This window comes from Oncorhynchus clarkii, chromosome 16 (assembly GCF_045791955.1).
Source record: "Oncorhynchus clarkii lewisi isolate Uvic-CL-2024 chromosome 16, UVic_Ocla_1.0, whole genome shotgun sequence".
Classification (NCBI taxonomy): domain Eukaryota; kingdom Metazoa; phylum Chordata; class Actinopteri; order Salmoniformes; family Salmonidae; genus Oncorhynchus; species Oncorhynchus clarkii.
In genome coordinates, this window is record NC_092162.1 from 61,303,665 (window position 1) to 61,329,453 (window position 25,789).

Genomic DNA, 25,789 nt, shown 5'->3' on the forward strand with positions numbered 1-25,789 from the left:
TATATCGACATAACCTGATAGGCCACTCAGCAAGGAAGAAGCCACTGCTCCAAAACCGCCATAAAAAAGCCAGACTACAGTTTGCAACTGCACATGGGGACAAAGGTCGTACTTTTTGGAAAAATGTCCTCTGGTCTGATGAAACAAAAATAGAACTGTTTGGCCATAATGACCATCATTATGTTTGGAGGACAAAGGGGGAGGCTTGCAAGCCGAAGAACACCCTACCAACCGTGAAGCACAGGGGTGGCAGCATCATGTTGTGGGGGTGTTTTGCTGCAGGAGGGACTGGTGCACTTCACCAAATAGATGACATGAGGGTAGAAAATTATGTGGATAATGAAGCAACATCTCAAGACATCAGTCAGGAAGTTGAAGCTTGATCGCAAATGGGTCTACAAAATGGACAATGACCCCAAGCATACTTCCAAAGTTGTGGCAAAATGGCTTAAGGACAACAAAGTCAAGGTATTGGAGTGGCCATCACAAAGCCCTGACCTCAATCCTATAGAAAATGTGTGGGCAGAACTGAGAAAGCGTGTATGAGCAAGAATGCTACAAACCTGCCTCAGTTACACCAGCTCTGTCAGGAGGAATGGGCCAAAATGCACCCAAATTATTATGGGAAGCTTGTGGAAGGCTAACCGAAACACTTGACCCAAGTTAAACAATTTAAAGGCACTGCTACCAAATACTCAAATATGAATTGAGTGTATGTAAACTTCTGACCCACTGGGAATGTGATGAAATAAATAAAAGCCAAAATAAATCACTCTACTATTATTCTGCCATTTCACATTCTTAAAATAGGATCATCACTTTAACTGACCTAGACAGGGAATTTTAGGATTAAATGTCAGGAATTGTGAAAAACTGTGTTTAAATGTATTTGGCTAAGGTGTATGTAAACTTCCGACTTCAACTGTATGCATGCATGCACGCACACATGCGCACACACACACACACACACACATACACACCCTAATAGAAAACACACAGCAGGATAGAGCAAACACACAGCAGGATAGAGCAAACACACAGCAGGATAGAGCAAACACACAGAGTGAGCAGGGCCCCATGGGCAGGGAACAGCTGGGTGCCCGCTCCAGCAAACTTTACCCTCTCCCTCCCTGGGGACGCAGCGAGGCACAGAGGGACCCAACCATGGATGACCTAGAGAACAGACACAGGATGGAGAGAGAGCAGCTCTGAGGCTTGTCACTTTGTGTGCTGATATGAAGGGAAGTGACTGAAACACACCAAAACACACACACAGAATAGGAACAGAGTGCTACCCATAGAATCAGGAATTGCCATTCATCAGCACTGAAGGCCAAGTCTTAGTGGCATAAAGACTACTGGAGAGAGGCACAAACGCACGTACATACATATACTGAACAAAAATATAAAACGCAACATGCAACGTCAAAGATTTGACTGAGTTACAGTTCATACAAGAAGTAAATTGAAATAAATTAATTAGGCCTTAATCTATGAACGTCACATGACTGGGAATACAGATATGCATCTGATGGTCACAGATCATTACAAAACAGTTGGGGCGTGGATCAGAAAACCAGTCAGTGTCTGGTGGGACCACCATTTGCCTCATACAGCACAACACATCTCCTTCACATAGAGCTGGTCAGGCTGTTGATTGTGGCCTGTGGAATGTTGTCAAAACTACTCTTCAATGGCTGTGCGAATTTGCTGGAAATACCTGTCCATACCATAACCCCACCGCCACCATGGGGAACTCTGTTCCACAACGTTGACATCAGCAAACCGCTCGCCCACATGACGCCATACAAGTGGTATGCGGTTGTAAGGACGTTTGTACTTACTGCTAAAGTCTCTAAAACGACGTTGGAGATGGCTTATGACAGAGGAATTAACATCAAATTCTCTGGCAACAGCTCTGGTAGACATTCCTGCAGTCAGTATACCAATTGCACACTCCCTCAAAACTTGACATCTGTGGCATTGTTTTGTGACACAAAACTGCACATTTTAGAGTGGCCTTTTATTGTCCCCAGTACAAGGTGCAACTGTGTAATGATCATGCTGTTTAATCAGCTTCTTGATATGCCATACCTGTCAGGTGGATGGATTATCTTGGTAAAGGAGAAATGCCCACTAACAGGGATGTTAGCTTTTTGTCCATATTGAACATTTCTGGGATCTTTTATTTCAGCTCATTAAAACCTGTGAACAACATTTTACATGTTGCATTTATATTTTGGTTGAGTGTACATACGCACATTCCCCAGGCACCGATGAAATGGACTTCGATTAAGTTAAATGTGGAAGACACATTGAACGCATTCAGTTGTGCAACAGATTAGGTATACCCTTTCACATTCAAACACGTTTTTCTAATAAAACTGTCAAAATAATTGTGTGTCACTGCACAGAGCGTATATGAATGAGCAAATATGGCCATATGACACAGTACAATTCTGTGGCATGTCTCCTAGTGGTTTTAGACGATTGAATGGAGCCAAATGAAAAGGCGGGTGACTGCAGTGGGCTAACCTGAGATGCGCTGTTGTTGATGTTCTAAATGTCGCCCACTAAATGCAGCTGTGACCCTCCTCTAAGACTCTCTTTCTGCTCCCTGCTGTGACAGATGACACACACACAAAATTAAACAACCAAAACCTTTGTCCCAGTCACTGATCTGATACAGAACAGCTGTGCAGTGGAGAGAGTTCTGTTAACAGGAGACATGATTTGGTCTAGTTTTCCTACAGTACTGGTGTGACTAGCTCTGACCGCTCCCTCTTCTCCTTACTCCTCCCATTTCTAGCCCTTTTCTGAGCCAACATGGCTCCATTAATTATAATAATTTCAGAGCACATGGACATCGTTTAAAGTTAATTTTATTGGAGTACTTTGACAATAACGATGGTAAAAAAAATAATCATACAAAAGATAATGCAGACAGACAGACATAAGGCTGACATCGAGTTTTACAAGTGGCTTCAAATGGCTTCAATTCAAGGAGAAATAAAGTCCTTACAATCAGAGAAAGATATATTAGTAATATAGTCATGTATTTTTTCATCTTTTAATTTGCCTTTATACAAAAACACATTTTGGGGGTGTATAATCTGGAGTTGGTAGCAGTTGGAACATGGTTTCGCTTCCTTGTCCCATTACTATAAACATAATGGTGTTTCTGGCTGATGTAGTTCTCCCTATACCCTATAAGCAGTACTTGACTTGGACTGAAATAGGTTCCGGTACTCATTTTGGGTGCCGGTACCGTTTATATTTAGGTGCAGGAGCTCCACAATACTTTTGAGCTGATATTCTATAAGAGGAACAGGAGCTCAAGCAGGAGAACATTTGAGGTGTCAGTACTCAGCTCTGGTGAGCTCCTCCCCAAGTCAAGCACTGCCTATAAGCTACACCTACACCTTACCACTTTAGACTACTGAGATGACCCACATCATCTACCTCATGACAATGGGAACTATTCCAGAACGCTGATGGGTTCTAATGCTGATGGACTAACCCTTACATTATTCCTTATCTACAATGAGTTTGGAACCAATAATGTGAAAGTGATTATGTAGCGCTTGATGAGGGTAAGTAGGTCCATGGCACCAGAAGGAACTCAGCGGAACCCCTTGTTCGTTAAGCATTTGTCGGGATTTAAGACCTTTAATTTCTCTTTTCAATAACACTAGACATAATAATATTTACAGAGTGGACATTTATCTTATATGCACCTTTTCCATCAATTTAAATAGATTTGCTCATAAAAAAATGTAAGCGTGTGAAAACAGTGAAATAAATGAAAGAGGTTTTTATTAAGGCTTGCCAGTCTGTCAGGGCGTCAGTGCTCATCTCTGAGACGACTAGCCTCCATGATTATCCAGTCTGCTACATGTACATCTAGACAGAATAATAATAACAGTGGCTAGTCATACCAGGGAGGAGCAGCACTGAGCCCTTCATTTGGACTGGCACAGAATGGATCAGATCATGGCTCTGCTCAGTCAGAGAGGAGCCTGACAAGACCGGGGTGTTGCAGCACACCCTGGCTGAGCTCTGGGCATACCACACTGACACAGGATCAGTTAGAACAACAATCTAAACCACATTGTCTTCCGGCAGATGGCGTTATTCTAACGGGACACGCCGTTAAGACGATCGTTGGGTTATCTGACGTAAGACCATGCCTAAACCAAGGTGTCCCCAGTCCTAATCCTCGAGAGCTGCAGCACTGTAAAGACCAACCAATGTCACTGACAAGACAGTATACTACAGTACATGTTTACTTGGTTTCCCAGGTCTAGGTCACTCACTGGTTCAAGGCAAAGGAACAGAACCAGAGGCTGCAGGCCTCGGGTCTGGACTGGGACTTACCTTGAAGGTCTGGGGTTAACCTAGAAGTGACAGACAGCAGGGTGATTCACACCCAGGCCTCAAGTTAGCACTACTACTGGGTTTTATTCCTCTCCTCCAGCAGTAGTGGAAACCTTAGGGCTCGAATCAGAACACTCCAGCCTACAAACTCAGGCTCTGAGCAGAGCAGAGCTTGAAAACAAAACAAAACCTAAATATTTACAAACAAAAAACAACAACCTCTTGTAAATGACACCTGGGCCCCTGGCATTAACAGGCTCCACCATTTCAATCAAACACACTCGAAGAGGAAGACTTTAGAGAAACTAGCAGCTAATGTCAACAACTCTCCACTAAGCACCTCCAACGTGATTGGCCACAGTAGGTAAGTAAACACATGCTTCTAGTTGGGTGACATTAAAAAGAGGAAGGATTAACCAATAAGAGGGGTACTTCCTGTAGCTATCTACACACAGGATTGGTTCCCAGGCAGCACGTAGTGAGTGGCTCCCCCAATCGAAGGGCAAGCAGATCAGCACCATTGATTATCGATGAAGAAACAGAAGGTGCTTAGCAGGAGGAAGTGACTTTATAATTAGGCGTCTTCCTCTTCCTGTGGTTGTCACACAAAATGGCCTACGTCTACATTGCCGGTTCAGCTGATTTAACGAACATATAAAATCCAAAATGAACCTCTAGATCCTAATCTCTATGCATGTGTATAGATCCAAGTGGATTGGACAGGTATAAGCAATATGGCAGACATTCCAACTAGCATTTTAAAAAGGCATGGTGGAGCCCTTACCATTTTGCTAATTGTTTCAAATCTAAGTGCATAGAGTTTAGGGGCAGGGGTTAATTTGGAACATCTTTCCACACAGGTTGAACTTTCAATCTCACGCCCACAAGTTTCAGTGCTTCTAACACAGCCTGTCTCACAGCAAGTTTACGGAATCATCATCATCACCACCACAACAAAATCAATCAATCAATCACAGGAAGTCATCTTTAAAAGATTAAATAAATAAAAGGAGGTCCCGCCTCCGTCATATCATGGGAACACAAAAAAACTTTTTTTCCCCAATGATAAATCTGAAGAAAGTCAATGATTTGACAAGGCGATGTGTGTGAAATGAACTATCAGTATATTAAAGCTATGGAGACACCAAGACATGGAGAGGCCGGTGTGTTGGAATATAGGCCTTTGAACAGAGACAACAGTAGGACCACATTTGATGTTACTTCAGTACTGTGACAAAACCAATTCACTCAAACACTGCCACACACACACACACGCTAGCACATGCACTCTACACACACACGCTAGCACATGCACTCTACACACACACACACACGCTAGCACATGCACTCTACACACACGCACTAGCACATGCACTCTACACACACACACACACACACACACGTATGATGGGATTATAAATGTTCTACTGTAATAATGTTGTATGATGTACCGTTTTATTTTTGCCTTCATTTGTTTGGACCCCAGGAAGAGTTGCCATAGCAGCAGCTAATGGGGATCCTTAAGAACTACAAATACAAAAATACACATATCTACACAGACGAGAAGACGAAGGGCTGGAATTGCTGAAGATATTTGGAGTGGTGAATGTACCTTAGTTTGTGAGGTCTCATGTAGCATACCACCCAAACACAAACGCCAGTATTCAGACTTTTCCCACACACAGGCATACACACTGGCTAAAGATTAACCACTTGCTAATGACTTAATCTGTGTCTGCAGTTACTTTCTGACCTTTGAGCAGTGCCTAAGGGCACCGTCATCATAGTCCAGCAGGATGGGGGGGGGGGGGGGGGCTGGAAAGCGTTGCCACGGTGTCTAACCAACGTCAGAATGACATTACACAAAGCAGCTGCAAACACAGTGCAGTGTCTCTTTAAATAGACACTAGTGAAAGTGCCTCTGCAGGCTCCATCGCAAGTGACCCTATAGATGAATAAACATTTCTGTTTAGGTAAAGGGGATAGAACAGGGTCTCTAGTTTTAGACTGCCTCTCAAACATCATCCTATTCCTATACAGTGTTACACATTATTTTGGAACACACAGGCCTATAGGGAAAATAGTGTGAATTGGGAGACAGGCTTAAACTGCATGACATGATGTGAACAGTGAACATTTCAGTTTAGGAGACTCACTAAACATGTGTCTGACATCAGAAATCCCTCAAAGCAGTGAAAACAGGATGCTGACAAGCCCATGTGCATAGCTATCTCTCTCTCTCACACACATACATAGCTATGCCTCTCTCACACACATACATAGCTATGCCTCTCTCTCACACATACTTAGCTATCTCTCTCTCTCACACATACATAGCTATCTCTCTCTCTCACACACATACATAGCTATGCCTCTCTCTCACACATACTTAGCTATCTCTCTCTCACACACATACATAGCTATCTCTCTCTCACACATACATAGCTATCCCTCTCTCGCACACATACATAGCTATCCCTCTCTCGCACACATACATAGCTATCCCTCTCTCGCACACATACATAGCTATCTCTCTCTCTCACACATACATAGCTATCCCTCTCTCTCACACATACATATCTCTCTCTCTCTCACACACACATACATAGCCATCTCTCTCACACATACATAGCTATCCCTCTCTCTCACACACATACATAGCTATCCCTCTCTCTCACACATACATAGCTCTCTCTCTCTCACACACACATACATAGCCATCTCTCTCTCACACATACATAGCTATCCCTCTCTCTCACACATACTTAGCTATCTCTCTCTCACACACATACATAGCTATCTCTCTCTCACACATACATAGCTATCCCTCTCTCGCACACATACATAGCTATCCCTCTCTCGCACACATACATAGCTATCCCTCTCTCGCACACATACATAGCTATCTCTCTCTCTCACACATACATAGCTATCCCTCTCTCTCACACATACATATCTCTCTCTCTCTCACACACACATACATAGCCATCTCTCTCACACATACATAGCTATCCCTCTCTCTCACACACATACATAGCTATCCCTCTCTCTCACACATACATAGCTCTCTCTCTCTCACACACACATACATAGCCATCTCTCTCTCACACATACATAGCTATCCCTCTCTCTCACACACATACATAGCTATCCCTCTCTCTCACACATACATAGCTATCTCTCTCTCTCACACATGCATAGCTATCCCACTCTCTCTTACACATACATAGCTATCCCTCTCTCTCACACATACATAGCTATCCCTCTCTCTCTCACACATACATAGCTATCCCTCTCTCTCACACACATACATAGCTATCCCCCTCTCGCTCACACACATGCATTGCTATCCCTCTCTCTCACACATACATAGCTATCCCTCTCTCACACATACATAGCTATCCCTCTCTCACACATACATAGCTATCCCTCTCTCTCTCTCACACATACATAGCTATCCCTCTCTCTCTCACACATACATAGCTATCCCTCTCTCTCACACACATACATAGCTATCCCCCTCTCGCTCACACACATGCATTGCTATCCCTCTCTCTCACACATACATAGCTATCCCTCTCTCACACATACATAGCTATCCCTCTCTCACACATACATAGCTATCCCTCTCTCTCTCTCACACATACATAGCTATCCCTCTCTCTCTCACACATACATAGCTATCCCTCTCTCTCACACACATACATAGCTATCCCCCTCTCGCTCACACACATGCATTGCTATCCCTCTCTCTCACACATACATAGCTATCCCTCTCTCACACATACATAGCTATCCCTCTCTCACACATACATAGCTATCCCTCTCTCTCTCACACACATACATAGCTATCCCTCTCTCTCTCACACATACATAGCTATCCCCCTCTCTCTCACACACATGCATAGCTATCCCTCTCTCTCACACATACATAGCTATCCCTCTCTCACACATACATAGCTATCCCTCTCTCACACATACATAGCTATCCCTCTCTCACACATACATAGCTATCCCTCTCTCACACATGCATAGCTATCCCGCTCTCTCTCACACACATACATACATAGCTATCCCCCTCTCTCTCACATACATAGCTATCCCTCTCTCACTCACACATACATACATAGCTATCCCTCTCTCACTCACACATACAGAGCTATCCCTCTCTCACTCACACATACAGAGCTATCCCTCTCTCACTCACACATACAGAGCTATCCCTCTCTCACTCACACATACAGAGCTATCCCTCTCTCTCACATATACATAGCTATCCCTCTCTCTCACACATACATAGCTATCCCTCTCTCTCACACATACATAGCTATCCCTCTCTCACTCACACTGTACTGTCAAATATTTTCAATTTGCTAGGCTAGTATGTTTATTTAGCTAAAGGTGTGTCTACTGTGACCAGTCAGCCACTCTGCACACAAGTCAGTCAAGCTAATGTTATACCTTTGTCCACAGCGTCTCTCTCTCCCTCCATGTCCTACACAGAGCCAGCTGTGAGGACCTACTCTGTGTGTGTCTGTTTTTCACAGGTTCAATAAGTCAATGAAAAATATTCAGATCAAATATTCAAGGTCAAAATAAAATCAAAGCCTAGGGACTGTGTCAGCAGATTTGTGTGTACAACCTAACTCCTTCAGCCACATACACAAACTACACTACTGTCCCCTCCACACCACAGACCTATAGAGGGAACGTGTTCCTGTTTCCCTTATGGTTACAGTTGCCATTGTCTCCATGAGTGAATTAATGACTTACTGAACACATTAATGAAAGAATGAATGCTAAAGGCCCAAAATGGTGTGGAGGGCAGGTGGAGACAGAAGAGTGGAGAAGCCCGGATGATAGAAGCAATTGATGGACCACAGCACAAAACGAGTGCGGCTTTCTCCTTACATGTCACGAGGATTGATCAATCAACACCGTTCTGCATGTCTTTTTTTGCTTAAAAAAACTGAATCAAAGTAAATTAACTAAAAAGTCCTAAGGAGTGCTGTGACTGGTGAGATATGGCTGACGTCCATAATGACTTCGTTTCCCCGGGGGGCTGTGTGGCCCGCTGCTTCCTGGTCAGTTATAGTCTGCTATAGGGGCTAGCTTCCTGCTCAGGCTGACTGATATGTTGGTGTAGAGAGGCCTCCGGGACAATAGGGGGGAGTACCGCAGGTTGTTGAGCCCATCCAGACTCTGTCTCTCCTTAGAGCGCCTTAGAAGAGTGTACCTGGGAGGACAGAAGAAAGACAGGGATCAGACAGAGCAGAATAAAGTCTGCCGGCCACGAGCCTAGACGCTGTTCCAAGGTCAGTTTGGGTCCCAGAGAAGATGAAGTAGAAGAGACCAGAAGGAAGTCATGGTAGACTATTGGGAAATACCCCAGGTTTACGACAGCTCAATTTGACGTGGTCGACCAACTGCTGACTTGTAAAAGATGTTAAGTATTTAGGAATGAGAGTAGAGAGGATATGCTTGGAATGCAGCTCCCAAGCAAGTCACATGCAAAATCTTTGGAGCAGTGGAGAAATCCCTGAAAGCCACTAACTCGGACTCTTCATGTGACTGGCTCACATGGGCCGGGGCTGCATTCCTCTCACAAACACCCTCTTTATCCAAATCCCCAAGTATCACCGGGGATGTGTGTTAGTGTACTAGAGAGTGGCGTGTGTGTGTGTGCGTACGTGCGCGTGTGTGTGTGCGCACGTGCGTGTGTGTGTGTGCGCGTGCGTGCGTGTGCGTGTGTGTGTGAGCGTGCGTGCGTGTGCGTGTGTGTGTGTGTGAGTGAGAGACTAACCTTCCCAGGAACTGCACCTCGCCACGGTGGTGGTGTGGGATTGACATGTAACGACCCAACTCTCCCTGCGGCCGACTGACCGTGTAGTTAGCGTACTGCACCCTGTCAGACACACAGTAACACTACAGAGTCACACACTCACAACGGCATGGTATAAACAATTCAAAAGACACAGCACAAACTGTACAGTACATACTGTTGTCAGTGATTGTGTAAAGCTTGGGGCGCAATAGACACATCTGCTTCAGTGGGAGTGGACTCTGAGTCGTGTGTGTGTGTGTGGGGGGATAACAATGCTGTATGGCAAAGACAAATGGAGGAAGAATGCCTGCTGTGTGTCCAACTAGTTCTCACAGTCTCACTACACAACAAATTTCTAAGTTGTCCCAAATGTCAAAATTAGAAGTTTAATGTTTTGGATAGGGTTAAACATTAAGTTTAGGCACTCATTCTGAATGGTTAATGTAAAGGTTTAGGCAGTGGTATTCAAACTTTCTCTGGGGACCCACTTTTTCTCCCAAGAATTGATTGAGACCCCAACCCACCTCAAATCTAATGCACAACCTTAAAAATAAATCTGTCAATTTCGATTTTTACATCAACAAATAAAAAAGCAATGAATTGAAGGTTCTCTCTTATTAAAATGAAAAGAAACCAATAAATACTCAATTTACTCAATAACATGTGAGAATGCTGTTCCTCGACTACAGCTCAGCAATTAACACCATAGTACCCTCCAAACTAGTCATCAAGCCGGAGACCCTGGGTCTCGACCCCGCCCTGTGCAACTGGGTCCTGGAATTCCTGGCGGGCCGCCCCCAGGTGGTGAGGGTAGGTAACAACATCTCCACCCCGCTGATCCTCAACACTGGGGCCCCACAAGGGTGTGTTGTCAGCCCTCTCATGTACTCCCTGTTAACCCACGACTGCGTGGCCATGCACGCCTCCAACTCAATCATCAAGTTTGCAGACAACACTACAGTGGTAGGCTTGATTACCAACAACGACGAGACGGCCTACAGGGAGGAGGTTAGGGCCCTCGGAGTGTGGTGTCAAGAAAATAACCTCACACTCAATGTCAACAAAAACAAAGGAGATGATCGTGGACTTCAGGAAACAGCAGAGGGAACACCCCCCTATCCACATCGATGGAAGAGTAGTGGAGAGGGTAGTAAGTTTTAAGTTCCTCGGCATACACATCACAGACAAACTGAATTGGTCCACTCACACAGACAGCATCGTGAAGAAGGCGCAGCAGCGCCTCTTCAACCTCAGGAGGCTGAAAGAATTTGGCTTGTCACCAAAAGCACTCACAAACTTTTACAGATGCACAATCGAGAGCATCCTGTCGGGCTGTATCACCGCCTGGTACGGCAACTGCTCCGCCCATAACCGTAAGGCTCTCCAGAGGGTAGTGAGGTCTGCACAACGCATCACCGGGGGCAAACTACCTGCCCTCCAGGACACCTACACCACCCGATGTCACAGGAAGGCCAAAAAGATCATCAAGGACAACAACCACCCGAGCCACTGCCTGTTCACCCCGCTATCATCCAGAAGGCGGGGTCAGTACAGGTGCATCAAAACAGGGACCGAGAGACTGAAAAACAGCTTCTATCTCAAGGCCATCAGACTGTTAAACAGCCACCACTAACATTGAGTGGCTGCTGCCAACACACTGACTCAACTACAGCCACTTTAATAATGGAAAAATGTATGTAATAAATGTATCACTAGCCACTTTAAACAATGCCACTTCATATAATGTTTACATACCCTACATTACTCATCTCATATGTATATACTGTACTCTATACCATCCACTGCATCTTGCCTATGCCGCTCGGCCATCACTCATTCATATATTTTTTTATGTACATATTTTTAGTCATTCCTTTACACTTGTGTGCATAAGGTAGTTGTGAAATTGTTATGTTAGATTACTCGTTGGTTGTTACTGCATTGTCGGAACTAGAAGCACAAGCATTTCACTACACTCGCATTAACATCTGCTAACCATGTGTTTGTGACAAATACAATGTCAAATCAAATTGTATCTTTCTCAAAAACGTATTTAAATTGTCTCATACAATATGTGCTGTGACCGAACTGAAATTCTCCCGCGACCACACTCGGGTTCGTAACCCCGACTTTGAATTGCAGGGCCTCCCGGGTGGCGCAGTGGTCTAGGGCACTGCATCGCAGCGCTAGCTGTGCCACGGCTGCGCCCAGGCTCTGTCACATCCGGCCGCGACCAGGAGGTCCGGGGGGCGACGCACAATTGGCCTAGCGTCGTCCGGGTCAGGGAGAGTTTGGCCGGTAGGGATGTCCTTCTCTCATCGTGCACCAGCAACTCCTGTGGCGGGCCGGGCGCAGTGCATGCTAACCAAGGTCGCCAGGTGCACGGTGTTTCCTCCGACACATTGGAGGAAACACTGGCTTCCGGGTTGGATGCGCGCTGTGTTAAGAAGCAATGCGAGTTGGGTTGGGTTTCGGAGACGCATGGTTTTCGACCTTCGTCTCTCCCGAGCCCGTACGGGAATTGTAGCGATGAGACAAGATAGTAATTGCTAACAATTGGATACCATGAAATTGGGGAGAAAAAGGAAAAAAAAAAAAAAACTGAATTGCAATTAAACAATGTCAACACTATCGACAGCCTCACACTGTAAACCTGTCACAGGGGACATGGTGTGTGTATGGAGGTGTGTGTGTTGTTTATGCTCTGTATGAGTACAGGAAGTAATAAAAGGGAGGAGTGAAGCGTGTGGACGTTCTCCTCACCTGTTCCAAAGGTCGTCGTCTTCCCCTCCCCAGCCCCAGAATGCATTGGGAAAGCCATTGATCTTGGTGAACTGTTCCACTGTTAGACCACTGACGCCACCAAAGAACTCATTGTACGGAAGCCTAGAGGACACACACACAGAGTTAGCATTACACACACATATCTAAGAAATGGTTAGGAGAAACCTGGACAACTCCAACTAATGGAAAAATTGTGTATGTGTGTGTTAGCACGTGACAATACACACACGCGTGTCTGAAAGTTTGTGAGAGACTCACATGTAGGAGTACTTGTTGAGTTTGACAGCGAAGTGGCGAGGCATGTTTCCACAGCCGTAGTAGTTCCTGTCGTTCTCCAGCATGTGGTCTACATCGTGGAACACCATACAGTCCCAGTCCAGGTCCCGCATAGCCTCCCGGAAGCCCACGTTAAACAACATGGCCCTATTGAAGGGCTCACTACCAACCTAGGAGGAGAGGGAGGAGTGGTCCGAGGGAGGGAGGAGAGAAAGAGGTTATCCAGTGAGCCACACATACCCAAGCAGTTCTGTGGTTATCCAGTGAGCCACACATACCCAAGCAGTTCTGTGGTTATCCAGTGAGCCACACATACCCAAGCAGTTCTGTGGTTATCCAGTGAGCCACACATACCCAAGCAGTTCTGTGGTTATCCAGTGAGCCACACATACCGAAGCAGTGTGTGCATGCGTGTTTACCTGCTCTACAACATAGAAGGCGAACTGTAGCCTCTGTCTTTGTAGTGCTGGTATCAGGTGTCTGAGTAAGATGGGCAGGTGCTCATGGCGGTTTCGGAATGGGACCAGTATCGCCACCTAGGGATAGGGAGGGGAACAACATTATTACACATCAGATAAGGCCACTACAGAAGTAAGGAAGAAGGCATTTAAGTATTTCAACAGGCCTTTCAAAAATATAAATGTCACACAATCAGATATGGCATTTACTGATCATAGCACGGGGATAGGTGGATTGAAGGTCACTCTGGAGAGGGCCAACTAAATGCTTTCCCTGGTTTTGGTTTTTAGAAGAGTCATCTTAGTAACAGCAGCAGCTTTAAAGAGATTCTCCAGTACTTTTGTATACTTCTTAGCCAGTAGTTCTGAATGAAGTGCTCACAAGCCAAAACTGATCCCAGTAAATTGCGTACTTGTGCAGAGATGTGCACCACGTCATTGCTCTCTTTCTCGCTCTGCTGTGTGTGCATATAGTGGTTAGCTGTCACTCAAATGGCAAGGGGCTGAAGCTCATTGGCTAGAACTCGAATTGCTAGAGGGCTGGCCTATGTGGGGGAACTTGTATGGAAAATGGTTCAGCACAAGTTCCAGAAAAACGGTCACTTTCAAACTAGGGTTACGTGGCTAAGTGAGGTAAGACCGTAATTATTCTCAGAGATGATGCATGTATGAACTACACATTGACACATCCATCCCAAAGCAGGAGGTAAAAACAAAAATAATAATTGCCAAAGTTCCAGAACATGTCTTTAGGTTTCCTTTGAGCCTGAGTAGGGAAATGGAGATGTCAACCATCAAACCCCCTCTGTCAATCAGCTGTCTTCCTGCAGAAACAGTGTCTGGTTCACACACATCTAGCTGGAATTTAGTGTCACTGTTTGGCTGCTCTGTTTTGCGAATGTGTTTGTGTGCCTTAATTTCCTTGAGAAGAAGTTAGACATGGGAGGAATGTAGTCCTGGCTGCACACTCTTGAAGTGCAATATATATTTTCAGTTCAATTTTAAAAAGACTAATAAATACATTATCCAGGGCTGATGTGTTGATCCAGACTGTACAGTACAGTGCCTCCATCAGAGTCCTATACAGGCTACATGCATGTGTAGTATGACAGTGCGTGTGATGGACTGCACCAATCACTAACTCACCTTCCAGCGTGGGACACAGTCCCTGGGCTTCCAGTAGCCCCCCAGGGTCATGCTAGGCTCAGCATTCAACAGAACCCTCTCCACATCCTCCAGAGCCATCTCACTCATATTCACCTCCAGCCTCCCCTCTGAGTGAGTGAGTGAGTAAGTGAGTGAGTGAGTGAGAGCGAGAGAGAGGTCAACACTGAATGAACAGGACAGCACGCAACCATATATACACTCGTAAAACTAAATAAACTGACATTCAAGAACTGAGGTAACAGTCTTTCACTTAACTAGCTAGTGGAGCACAAAGCCCAGAATAGAACTCTATAGGTATAAAATACCAATCTCATTGTGAAGTGAACTCTTTGAAAGTAGTGCTTGAAATAAATCAAACATGTGTACCATGTGACTAGCTAATGGTTTAAGGCCAATATTCTAGAGTGTGTGTTTATGGTTTTACTATCCTTGTGGGGAACAGAAGTCCTCACAAGGATAGTAAAAACAAGGAAACAAGTGGGGACATTTTGCCGGTCCCCACAAGGAAAAAAGATATTGTAGGCTTAGGTTTACAATAGGGTTAGGTTTAAGGTTAGGGATTTGGGGTTAAGGTTATAGAAAATCAGATTTTTAAATGGGAATCAACCTGTTTGGTCCCCACAAGGATAGTAAAACAAACATGTGTGTGTGTGTGTGTACTCACTCATGGAGGGCAGTCTCTCTGGGCAGATCTGTGAGGACAAATAGGTGAAGCTGTCGGGGAGGTATGTGGTGGGCGGCACATCACTCTCACTCAGGTTGAAGTCATAGGCATAATCTGGTCCCAGACAGAAGGAGAAATCAATGGCCTAACCTAAATACATTTCCACTACTGCCAGTATGTTGCTCAGTGTTAATCGTCCGGACACACAGACTGTGTACAAAAACGGCACACTATTCACCTTGTGCTGTGGTCAAAAGTAGTGAACTATAAAAAGGAATAGGGGGCCTAGACGCAGCCAGAGAGAACTCATTAATTATGACACCTTAGACTACTACAATGAGCTCCAAAGGTATTGGGTTTTTGTTCTGTATTCCAGCACTTTGGATTTGAAATGATACAATGACTATGAAGTCAAAGTGCAGACTGCCAGCTTTAATTTGAGGGTATATTCATCCATATCGGGTGAACTGTTTAGAAGTTACACATCTCAAAAATTGTACAGCGTCTCCCCATTTTAGGGGACCAAAAGCATTGGGACAAATTCACTTACAGTACCAGTCAAGCGTTTGGAAACACCGACTCATTTCAGGGTTTTTCTTTATTTTAATGTTTTATACATTGTAGTGAAGACATCAAAACTATGAAATAACACATATGGAATCATGTAGTAAACAAATCAAAGTAGATTTTATATTTGAGATTCTTCAAAGTAGCCACCCTTTGCCTTGATGACGGCCAATAATGTGCAAAGCTTTCTCTCAACCAGCTTCATGAGGTAGTCACCTGGAATGCATTTCAATTAACATGTGTGCCTTGTTAAAAGTTCATTTGTGGAATTTCTTTCCTTCTTAATGTGTTTGAACCAATCAGTTGTGTTCTGGCAAGGTAGGGGTGGTATACAGAAGACAGCCCTATTTGGTAAAAGACCAAGTCCGTATTATGGCAAGAACAGCTCAAATAAGCAAAGAAAAAGTAATGATGGACTGTAAATTTAAGACATGAAGGTCAGTCAATCCGGAACGTTTAAACTTTCTTCAAGCGCAGTCGCTAAAACCATCATGTGCTATGATGAAACTGGCTCTCATGAGGACCGCCACAGGAATGGAAGACCAGGAGTTACCTCTACTGCAGAGGATAAGTTCATTAGAGTTACCAGCCTCAGAAATTGCAGCCCAAATAAATGCTTCAGAGTTCAAGTAACAGACACATCTCAACATCAACTGTTCAGAGGAGACTGAGTATCAGGCCTTCATGGTCGAATTGCTGTAAAGAAATCCCTACTAAAGGACACCCATAAAAAGAGACTTGCTTGAGACAAGAAACACACACAATGGACATTAGACCAGTGGAAATCTGTCCTTTGGCCTGATTAGTCCACATTTGAGAGTTGGTGAATGGATGATCTCTGCATGTCTGCAGGTGTGATGGTGTGGGGGTGCTTTGCTGATGACACGGCCTTTATTTAGAATTCAAGGCACACTTAGCATGGCTACCACAGCACTCTACAGCGAAACGCCATCCCGTCAGGTTTGCGCTTAGTGTGACTATCATTTGTTTTTCAACAGGACAATGACCCAAAACTCATCGCCAGGCTATGTAAGGGCTATTTGACTAAGAAGGAGAGTGATGAGTGATCAGATGACCTGGACTCCACAATCACCCGACTTCAACTCAATTGATATGGTTTGTGATGTGTTGGACCGCTGAGTGAAGGAAAAGCAGCCAACAAGTGCTCAGCATATGTGGGAACTACTACTACTCAAGACAGTTGGAAAAGCATTCCAGGTGAAGCTGGTTGAGTGAATGCAAAGAGTGTGCAAAGCTGTTATCAAGGCAAAGAGTGGCTGCTTTGAAAAATATTAAATATATTTTTACTACATGATTCCATATGTGTTATGTGATAGTTTATATCTTCACTACTATTCTGCAATGTAGAAAATAGTAAAAATACAGAAAAAACCTGGAATGAGTAGGTGTCTCCAAACATTTAACTGGTACTGTATACGTGAATTAAAGTAGTCAAAAGTTTAGTATTTGGTCCCATATTCACAATGATTACAACAAGCTTGTGACTCTACAAACTTAATGGATGCATTTGCTGTTTTTCTGGGTTTTTTTAGAAGGTAGAACAGCTTTAATATTGCAGATAGATTGTGGGTTCCATCAATTCAATTGTCTGCATCATTTCCAATCCCCATTAATATTTGTAAGTAAATAAATATTTTCCTTTATTATTTTCCCCTAACCCTACCACCCCTCCCCTAATTGGAGTAAACTTATGGACAACAACACTTAGGCTTCTACTTCTAGCTTATACATACATTTTATGGACACAGTACACTTTACAATAGTAGAGGTTGGGCCTGTTTGTTTTTAGTCCCACCCTTCAGCTCCCCCCAACCCCTCCCATTTATCTCTGAACACCATCCAGTTTTGATTTCAATTTGCCATATCCTTTTCAACTGTGCGATTTCACAAAAGTTCTGAACTTCTATACATTTTACGGGCACCGTATATTTGACATTGCGGACACCGTATATTTGACATTGCGGACACCGTATATTTGACATTACGGACACCGTATATTTGACATTACGGACACCGTATATTTGACATTACGGACACCGTATATTTGACATTACGGACACTGTATATTTGACATTACGGACACAGTATATTTTACATTAGTTATGTTGTTTTTTAGCCCCACCCTTCAGCTCCCCTCAACCCCTCCCATCTATCTCTGAACACCGTACAGTTTCTATTTGGCATATATTTTTCCAACTGTGCTTAATTTTTCTATTCTTAGTTTCTACAGATTGTAAATTAAAGATAAAATGTTTCGCTAAGAGAATAATTATATTATTGATCGATTGACTATAACTTTTTAAATTACCCATTTGCTGTTTGTTTTGGTTGTGTTTCAGATCATTTTGTGCCCAACAGAAATTAATGCAAAATAATGTAGTCACTTTATTGTAAAGAATATATGTTTCTAAACACTTCTACATTAATGTGGATGCTATTATGAAGAATCCTGAATGAATAATGATGAGTGAGAAAGTTAGATGCACAAATATCATACCCCCCCAAAAAATGCTAACCTCCTATGGAGTGATGCACCGATATTAAAATTTTGGGCCGATACCGATATTTCCTTGCCAAAAATCCCCAGATATAACCAATATGACATTTTTTTGCTGCCTTTTAAGCATTCCAGTACAGTTAAATAGTTAACCTCTTTGATCTCTAGGGGCGCTATTTCATTTTTGGATAAAAAACGTTCCCGTTTAAAGCGCGATATTTTGTCACGAAAAGATGCTCGACTATGCATATTCTTGACAGTTTTTGAAAGAAAACACTCTGAAGTTTCAGAATCTGCAAAGATATTGTCTGTAAGTGCCCCAGAACTCATTCTACAGGCGAAACCAAGATGATGCATCAACCAGGAAATGAGCAGAATTTCTGAAGCTCTGTTTTCCATTGTCTCCTTATATGGCTGTGATTGCGCAAGGAATGAGCCTACACTTTCTGTCGTTCCCCCAAAGTGTTAGCAGCATTGTGACGTATTTGTAGGCATATCATTGGAAGATTGACCATAAGAGACTACATTTTCCAAGTGTCCGCCTGGTGTCCCTGCGTCGAAATTGGAGCGTAAAGCCAGGTGCAATTATTTTTCCATTTGAGAGCAAGGAGAAACCAGGCTTCCACGAAGGATATATCATTGAAGAGATATGTGGAAAAACACCTTGAGGATTGATTCTAAACCACGTTTGCCATGTTTCAGTCGATATTATGGAGTTAATTTGGAAAAAAGTTCGCGTTTTGAGGGCTGAATTTTCGTTTTTTTTTTTTTTTTTTTTTTTTTTTTTGGTAGCCAAATGTGATGTACAAAACGGAGCTATTTCTAATACACAAAGAATCTTTTTGGAAAAACGGAGCATCTGCTATCTAACTGAGAGTCTCCTCATGGAAAACATCAGAAGTTCTTCAAAGGTAAGTTATTTTATTTGAAGGCTTTACTTGTTTTTGTGATAGTTGCCTGCTAAATGCTAACGCTAATGCTAACGCTAATGCTAACGCTAAATGCTACGCTAGCTAGCTACTGTTACACAAATGATTGTTTTCCTATGGTTGAAAAGCATATTTTGAAAATCTGAGATGACAGTGTTGTTAACAAAAGGCTAAGCTTGAGAGCTAGCATATTTATTTCATTTCATTTGCGATTTTCATGAATAGTTAACGTTGCGTTATGGTAATGAGCTTAGGTCTATAAATAGAATCCCGGATCCGGGTTTGGTCGTCGCAACAGGTTAACACACACACGGACGCAGCAGTCTAAGACACTGCATCTCAGTGGAAGAGGCGTCACTACAGTCCCTGGTTTGAATCCAGGCTGTATCACATCCGGCTGTGATTGGTAGTCCCATAGGGCGGCAAACAATTGGGCTAGCATTGTCCGGGTTTGGCCGGAATTATAAATAAGAATTTGTTCTTAACTGACTTGCCTAGTTAAGGTTACACACACACACGCACACACCAAAAAGTTATTTTTATGGCATTTACGTATGTCCCCATTACCAGAAAAAAAAAAAAACTATTTCTGTCACATACTTGCTATGCTGTTTCGTTGTTCATTTGTTCAGTCGTTTCATTCTCAACCAGGATTTCTATGGAACGCCGTTTGGGTCTTGGCTACGGAACGCCGTTTGGGTCTTGGCTACGGAACGCCGTTTGGGTCATGGCTACGGAACGCCGTTTGGGTCATGGCTACGGAACGCCGTTTGGGTCATGGCTACGGAACGCCGTTTGGGTCTTTAAGTGTCAAAAAATATATACTATTTAACATGTCAGGACCTGAATATGACTGCACGTCACATAATAATTTAACGCATTTATTAACTTTTTACATAGTTATTACACATTGACTACACTATCACTCGTATTTCATATGTCACAATCATGCTGGTAAAGTTGTCTCGCGCACCTAGCTCATGGATGCAAACAATGTTCTTCCCCAAAAACATAGCAAAGCGACAATCAAAGCGACAAGCTAGCTAACTATATACTGTAGCTAGGTGTCATCATCTAAAACAACCCTACATTTATAAGACAGTTCTTATTTGATTAATGGTGGTTGGACCCATCTATGTGAAGCTAGCTACAATAAGGATTAGCCACAACAGTGGACTTTGCGCTTATCCTTTAAAATAAAAGTATGGCATAATTCTACTATTTGTATTCATTTGCAGCACTGTCAATGACACTTTAATTTTGAAGGCAAACCGCAAATTAGACTATTCTTCTTAATCCTTATTGTGGCTAGCTTCAGAACACATAGACCGGTCGAGCCTCACTAGCAAGATGAAGCTAGCTGGCTGCTTATAATGTTAGCTTTGGGCAAAAGGGTTAAGTAGCTGGCTAGCTATTTATTTTCATGAACTTAAGTTCAATTTCAATAGGAGAACAACAAGTGGCAACCTAGCTAATACTTACTCACAAGGTTTCCAAAATCATTGCTAAGGATAATGAAAATGACTGCAGTTTCTACTGGTCATTGTTTTCAGGCTGGTTGTATTGGTTCTAGCTAGGTACCAAGGCTAAAGCTAGCTACCCCAGAAGTTGCAGTCTAACAAATTATGCTTTATTACCAACGCGGTATTGAAAACACATAATTTGTGGCTGAAAACACATCGTTTGTGGCTTTTTGTACAGCTTTGACAGTGCTACTGTATCTTATTTTAACACGCAAAGACCCAAACGGCATTCCATAGCATGTATGTCGTGAAGCTAATAGCAGTGACGCTATTACTGTGCAACTCCGATAGGGCAACATCTGAAAAATAGCGCACTTTGTAGTGTGTACCGCTCGACCAGTGTGTGAAAGCCAACATCACCCACAACAGAGAACGGTTGATTGTAAAAGGGCAATGAATTCCATTATCTTGGCTTTAATGGATTTCATCTTTGAGTTGTCACGCTGAAATTTTCTTACTCTTTCAAATGACTGCTCGATCCACACAGCAGACATTGTGGGCTAGGATAGGAATGTTGTGTTGCACGTATAGTGCTAAATTTTATGTTGCGTCATTACGTTATATAGGTATGCACGTCAGCTTTGACATTGGTTTTGCACTTTGGCGTTAAACTAGACATCAGCCGATATGGATGTTGGTACTTTTAGCTAATATCGTCCGATTCCGATATGTTCACTGATATATCATGCATCTCTACTCCTATGTTATTGTAATGGTGAGAGGTTATCATGTGTTATGGGTATGATATTGGTGTGTCTAACTGTCTCACTCATCATTTTTCACGATTCATTCAGGACTAACCGTAATCATGGTAGCATCCACAATAATGTAGAAGTGTTAAGAAACATATTATATCGAGAACCTGTGTTGGCAGACTTGTGCCCTAACATTAAGAACCTGTGTTAGCTGTGTCTTACCTGTCCCATTGATATTGTAACCACCTCTGACCACCTGCTCTAGAACCTGAACACCGATATTCTTCACGTTGTCCTTGATGTGAATCCCTGTGGCCTGCACCATAAACAGGTACTCATTTACTACGGAGAGAGGAGGAGGGAGAGAGGAGTGAAACGTTAGTTCATTGATACAGTCATACGGTCCTGCTCTGTCAAAATTACCTGCAATTTGGTATATTTTCTGCCAAAAAAGATTGAGGAGACATTTAGAAACCACACCACTAACAGGAAGGATTAACTACTGTAAGTGAGAACTACAATGAAGAAAACAGACACTGCTAACTCTGTCAGGGAACTGTAACATCAGTATACAATCCAACATTGAATGAGCAATCATTTTCATAAAGGGTGTATTCAGACTGGAATGCTTATTTCAGATCCTGCATGGATGTGTCTAATATGAAACTAACCCAAATGAAAATAGGGGCGCCCAGTGAGGATGCACCATAAAAAGAATATCCTCCAAAGGCAAAACTCCTATATGGTACGTAAATATAAGGGCAGAACTCTCTCTCCCCCTACTGATTTATTAAGAGAGCTAAACTTTGATTTGCGATTTTGCTTGTTGTGTCAAATTAGATCAAGCCCATTTCAAGCTTGTCAACAAAATATATACAGTGGGACAAAAAAGTATTTAGTCAGCCACCAATTGTGCAAGTTCTCCCACTTAAAAAGATGAGGCCTGTAATTTTCATCATCATTTAACTATGACAGACAAAATGAGAAAAAAAAAAATCCAGAAAATGACATTGTAGGATTTTTAATGAATTTATTTGCAAATTATGGTGGAAAATAAGTGCACCAAGAGGATCCACACCAAGAGGTCCTACACCCAGACCACCACCAGACACATCCCCACCCCAACCAGTCGACCTATAAAGGTCAAGAGCCATGCTTCCTCCGAAACACAACTCAACCAAGCTGCACTGCTTCTTAACACAGCGCACATCCAACCCGGAAGCCAGCCGCACCAATGTGTCGGAAGGAACACCGAACACATAGCGACCTGGTCAGTGTGCACCCGCCACAGGAGTCGCTAGTGCGCAATGAGACAAGGATATCCCTACCGGCAAAATCCTCCCTAACCCGGAAAACGCTAGGCCAATTGTGCGTCACTCCATGGACCTCCCGGTTGTGGCCGGCTGCGACAGAGCCGGGACTCGAACCCAGAGTCTCTGGTGGCACAGCTAGCACTGCGATGCAGTGCCTTAGACCACTGCGACACCCGGGAGGCCCTAAAACAGGAACATTTTACATCTGACTAGAAATTAGTAAGGAAATTATCTCAACAGAGAAAAATGTCTTCATGTGTGCTACCTAAACTCCTAAACCTAAACTACCTAAAAGAAACATCCCTTTTTCAGGACCCTGTCTTTCAAAGATAATTCATAAAAATCCAAACAACTTCACAGAATGAACAGAATGTTCAATGAACCATAAACAATTAATGAACATGCACCTGTAGAACGGTTGTTAACCTCTCAGCTAGGGGGTACTATTTTTATGTTTGGAAAAATAACGTTCCCAAAGTAAACGGCCTATTTCTCAGGCCCAGATGCTAGAATATGCATATAATTGCCAGATTAGGATAGAAAACACTCTAAAGTTTTCAAAAATGTCAAAATACTGTCTGTGAGTATAACAGAACTGATATTGCAGGCGAAAACCAGAGGAAAATCAAACCAGGAAGTGGCTTCTATTTTGAAAGCTCCATGTTCCATAGTCTGCCTTCGCTCCATTTAAAGAGATATCAACCAGATTCCTTTTCCTATCGCTTCCTCAAGGTGTCAGTCTTTAGACATAGTTTCAGGCTTTTATTTTGAAAAATGAGCGAGAAAGATAACATTGCGTCAGGTGTTCGCATGAGTTTTGCTTGCGCAACAGAGCTATGGCAGCCATCGTCTCTCCCTCTCCTACTGAAAAAGAGACAATGCCGGTTGATATATTATCGATTATATATTTTAAAAACAACCTGAGTATTGATTATAAAAAACGTTTGACATGTTTCTGTGGATATTACGGATACTATTTGGAATTTGTCTGAGTTGTCGTGACCGCTCGAGCCTGTGGATTTCTGAACATAACGCGTCAAACAAACGGAGGTATTATGAATATAAAAATAATCTTTATGGAACAAAAGGAACATTTATTGTGTAAATGGGAGTCTCGTGAGTGAAAACATCCGAAGATCAAAGGTAAGCGATTCTTTTATTGCTTTTCTGATTTTCGTGACCAAGCTACTTTGATGCTAGGTGTTCATAATGTTTTGTCTAGTGATCGATAAACTTACAAACACTTGGATTGCTTTCGCTGTAAAGCATATTTTCAAAATTTGACACGACAGGGGGAGTAACAAAAAGCTAAGCTGTGTTTTGCTATATTGCACTTGTGATTTCATGAATAGAAATATGTTTAGTAATATTTTGAATGTGGCGCTCTGCAATTCAGCGGTTGTTGATGAAAATTATCCCGCTAACGGGATGGGTTGCGTCAAGAAGTTAAGACACTAACAGCTTACAAACGGTAGGCAATTAAGGCCACAGTTATGAAAACTTAGGACACTAAAAGAGGCCTTTCTACTGACTCTGGAAAAACACCAAAAGAAAGATGCCCAGGAGTCCCTGCTCATCTGCGTGAACGTGCCTTAGGCATGCTGCAAGGAGGAATGAGGACTGCAAATGTGGCCAGGGCAATACATTGCAATTACTGTACGCAATAGGCTGTGAGAGGCTGGACTGAGGGCTTGTAGGCCTGTTGTAAGGCAGGTACTCACCAGACATCACCGGAAACAATGTCGCCTATGGGCACAAACCCACTGTCGCTGGACTAGATAGGACTGGCAAAAAGTGCCCTTCACTGACAAGTCACGGTTTTGTCTTACCAGGGGTGATGGTCGGATTCGCGTTTATCGTCAAAGGAATGAGCGTTACACGAGGCCTGTACTCTGGAGCGGGATCAATTTGGAGGTGGAGGGTCCGTCATGGTCTGGGGTGGTGTGTCACAGAATCATCGAACTGAGCTTGTTGTCATTGCAGGCAATCTCAACGCTGTGTGTTACAGGGAAGACATCCTCCTCACTCATGTGGTACCCTTCTTGCAGGTTCATCCTGACATGATTCTCCAGTATGACAATGCCACCAGCCATACTGCTCGTTCTGTGTGTGATTTCCTGCAAGCCAGGAATGTCAGTGTTCTGCCATGTCCAGCGAAGAGCCTGGATCTCAATCCCATTGAACACGTCTGGGACCTGTTGGATCGGAGGGTGAAGGCCATTCCCCCCAGAAATGTCAGGGATCTTGCAGGTAACATCTCACAACAAGAACTGGCAAATCTGGTGCAGTCCATGAGGAGGAGATGCACTGCAGTACTTAATGCATCTGGTGACCACACCAGACACTTACTGTTACTTTTGACCCCCCCCCCCCCCCCCCTTTGTTCAGGGACATATTATTCCATTTCTGTTAGTCAAATGTCTGTGGAACTTGTTCAGTTTATGTCTCAGTTGTTGAATTTTGTTATGTTCTTAAAAATATTTACACGTTAGGTTTGGTGAAAATAATTGCAGTTGACAGAGGACGTTTCTTTTTTTGCTGAGTTTATATACCCCCAATAGAATCCTCATACTTTAACAATGACAACTTCTCCATCCTAGAGGGGGAGATCAACCATTTCCAGGCCCAGGGACATGTACTAGTCTGACGATCTAAATGCCAGAACTGGAAAATAACCTGACACTCTTAGCACAC

At 43.2% G+C, this 25,789-nt stretch overlaps 1 protein-coding gene across 1 annotated transcript in view; it reads right to left on the bottom strand.

Moving 5' to 3' along the window:
• Nucleotides 1-8,902: 8,902 nt before the first annotated feature.
• LOC139368867 (UDP-Gal:betaGlcNAc beta 1,4- galactosyltransferase, polypeptide 5) overlaps nt 8,903-25,789 on the bottom strand; it is a 67,314-nt gene continuing 50,427 nt past the window's right edge. Inside the window, exons 2-9 of the mRNA XM_071108309.1 lie at nt 22,005-22,124; nt 15,551-15,664; nt 14,866-14,993; nt 13,681-13,797; nt 13,244-13,431; nt 12,965-13,087; nt 10,181-10,282; nt 8,903-9,613 (exon numbers count right to left, since the gene is read on the bottom strand). Of these exons, the coding sequence (XP_070964410.1) occupies nt 9,463-9,613; nt 10,181-10,282; nt 12,965-13,087; nt 13,244-13,431; nt 13,681-13,797; nt 14,866-14,993; nt 15,551-15,664; nt 22,005-22,124 (1,043 nt within the window). The 3' untranslated portion in view covers nt 8,903-9,462. The remainder of the gene's footprint in view (nt 9,614-10,180; nt 10,283-12,964; nt 13,088-13,243; nt 13,432-13,680; nt 13,798-14,865; nt 14,994-15,550; nt 15,665-22,004; nt 22,125-25,789) is intronic.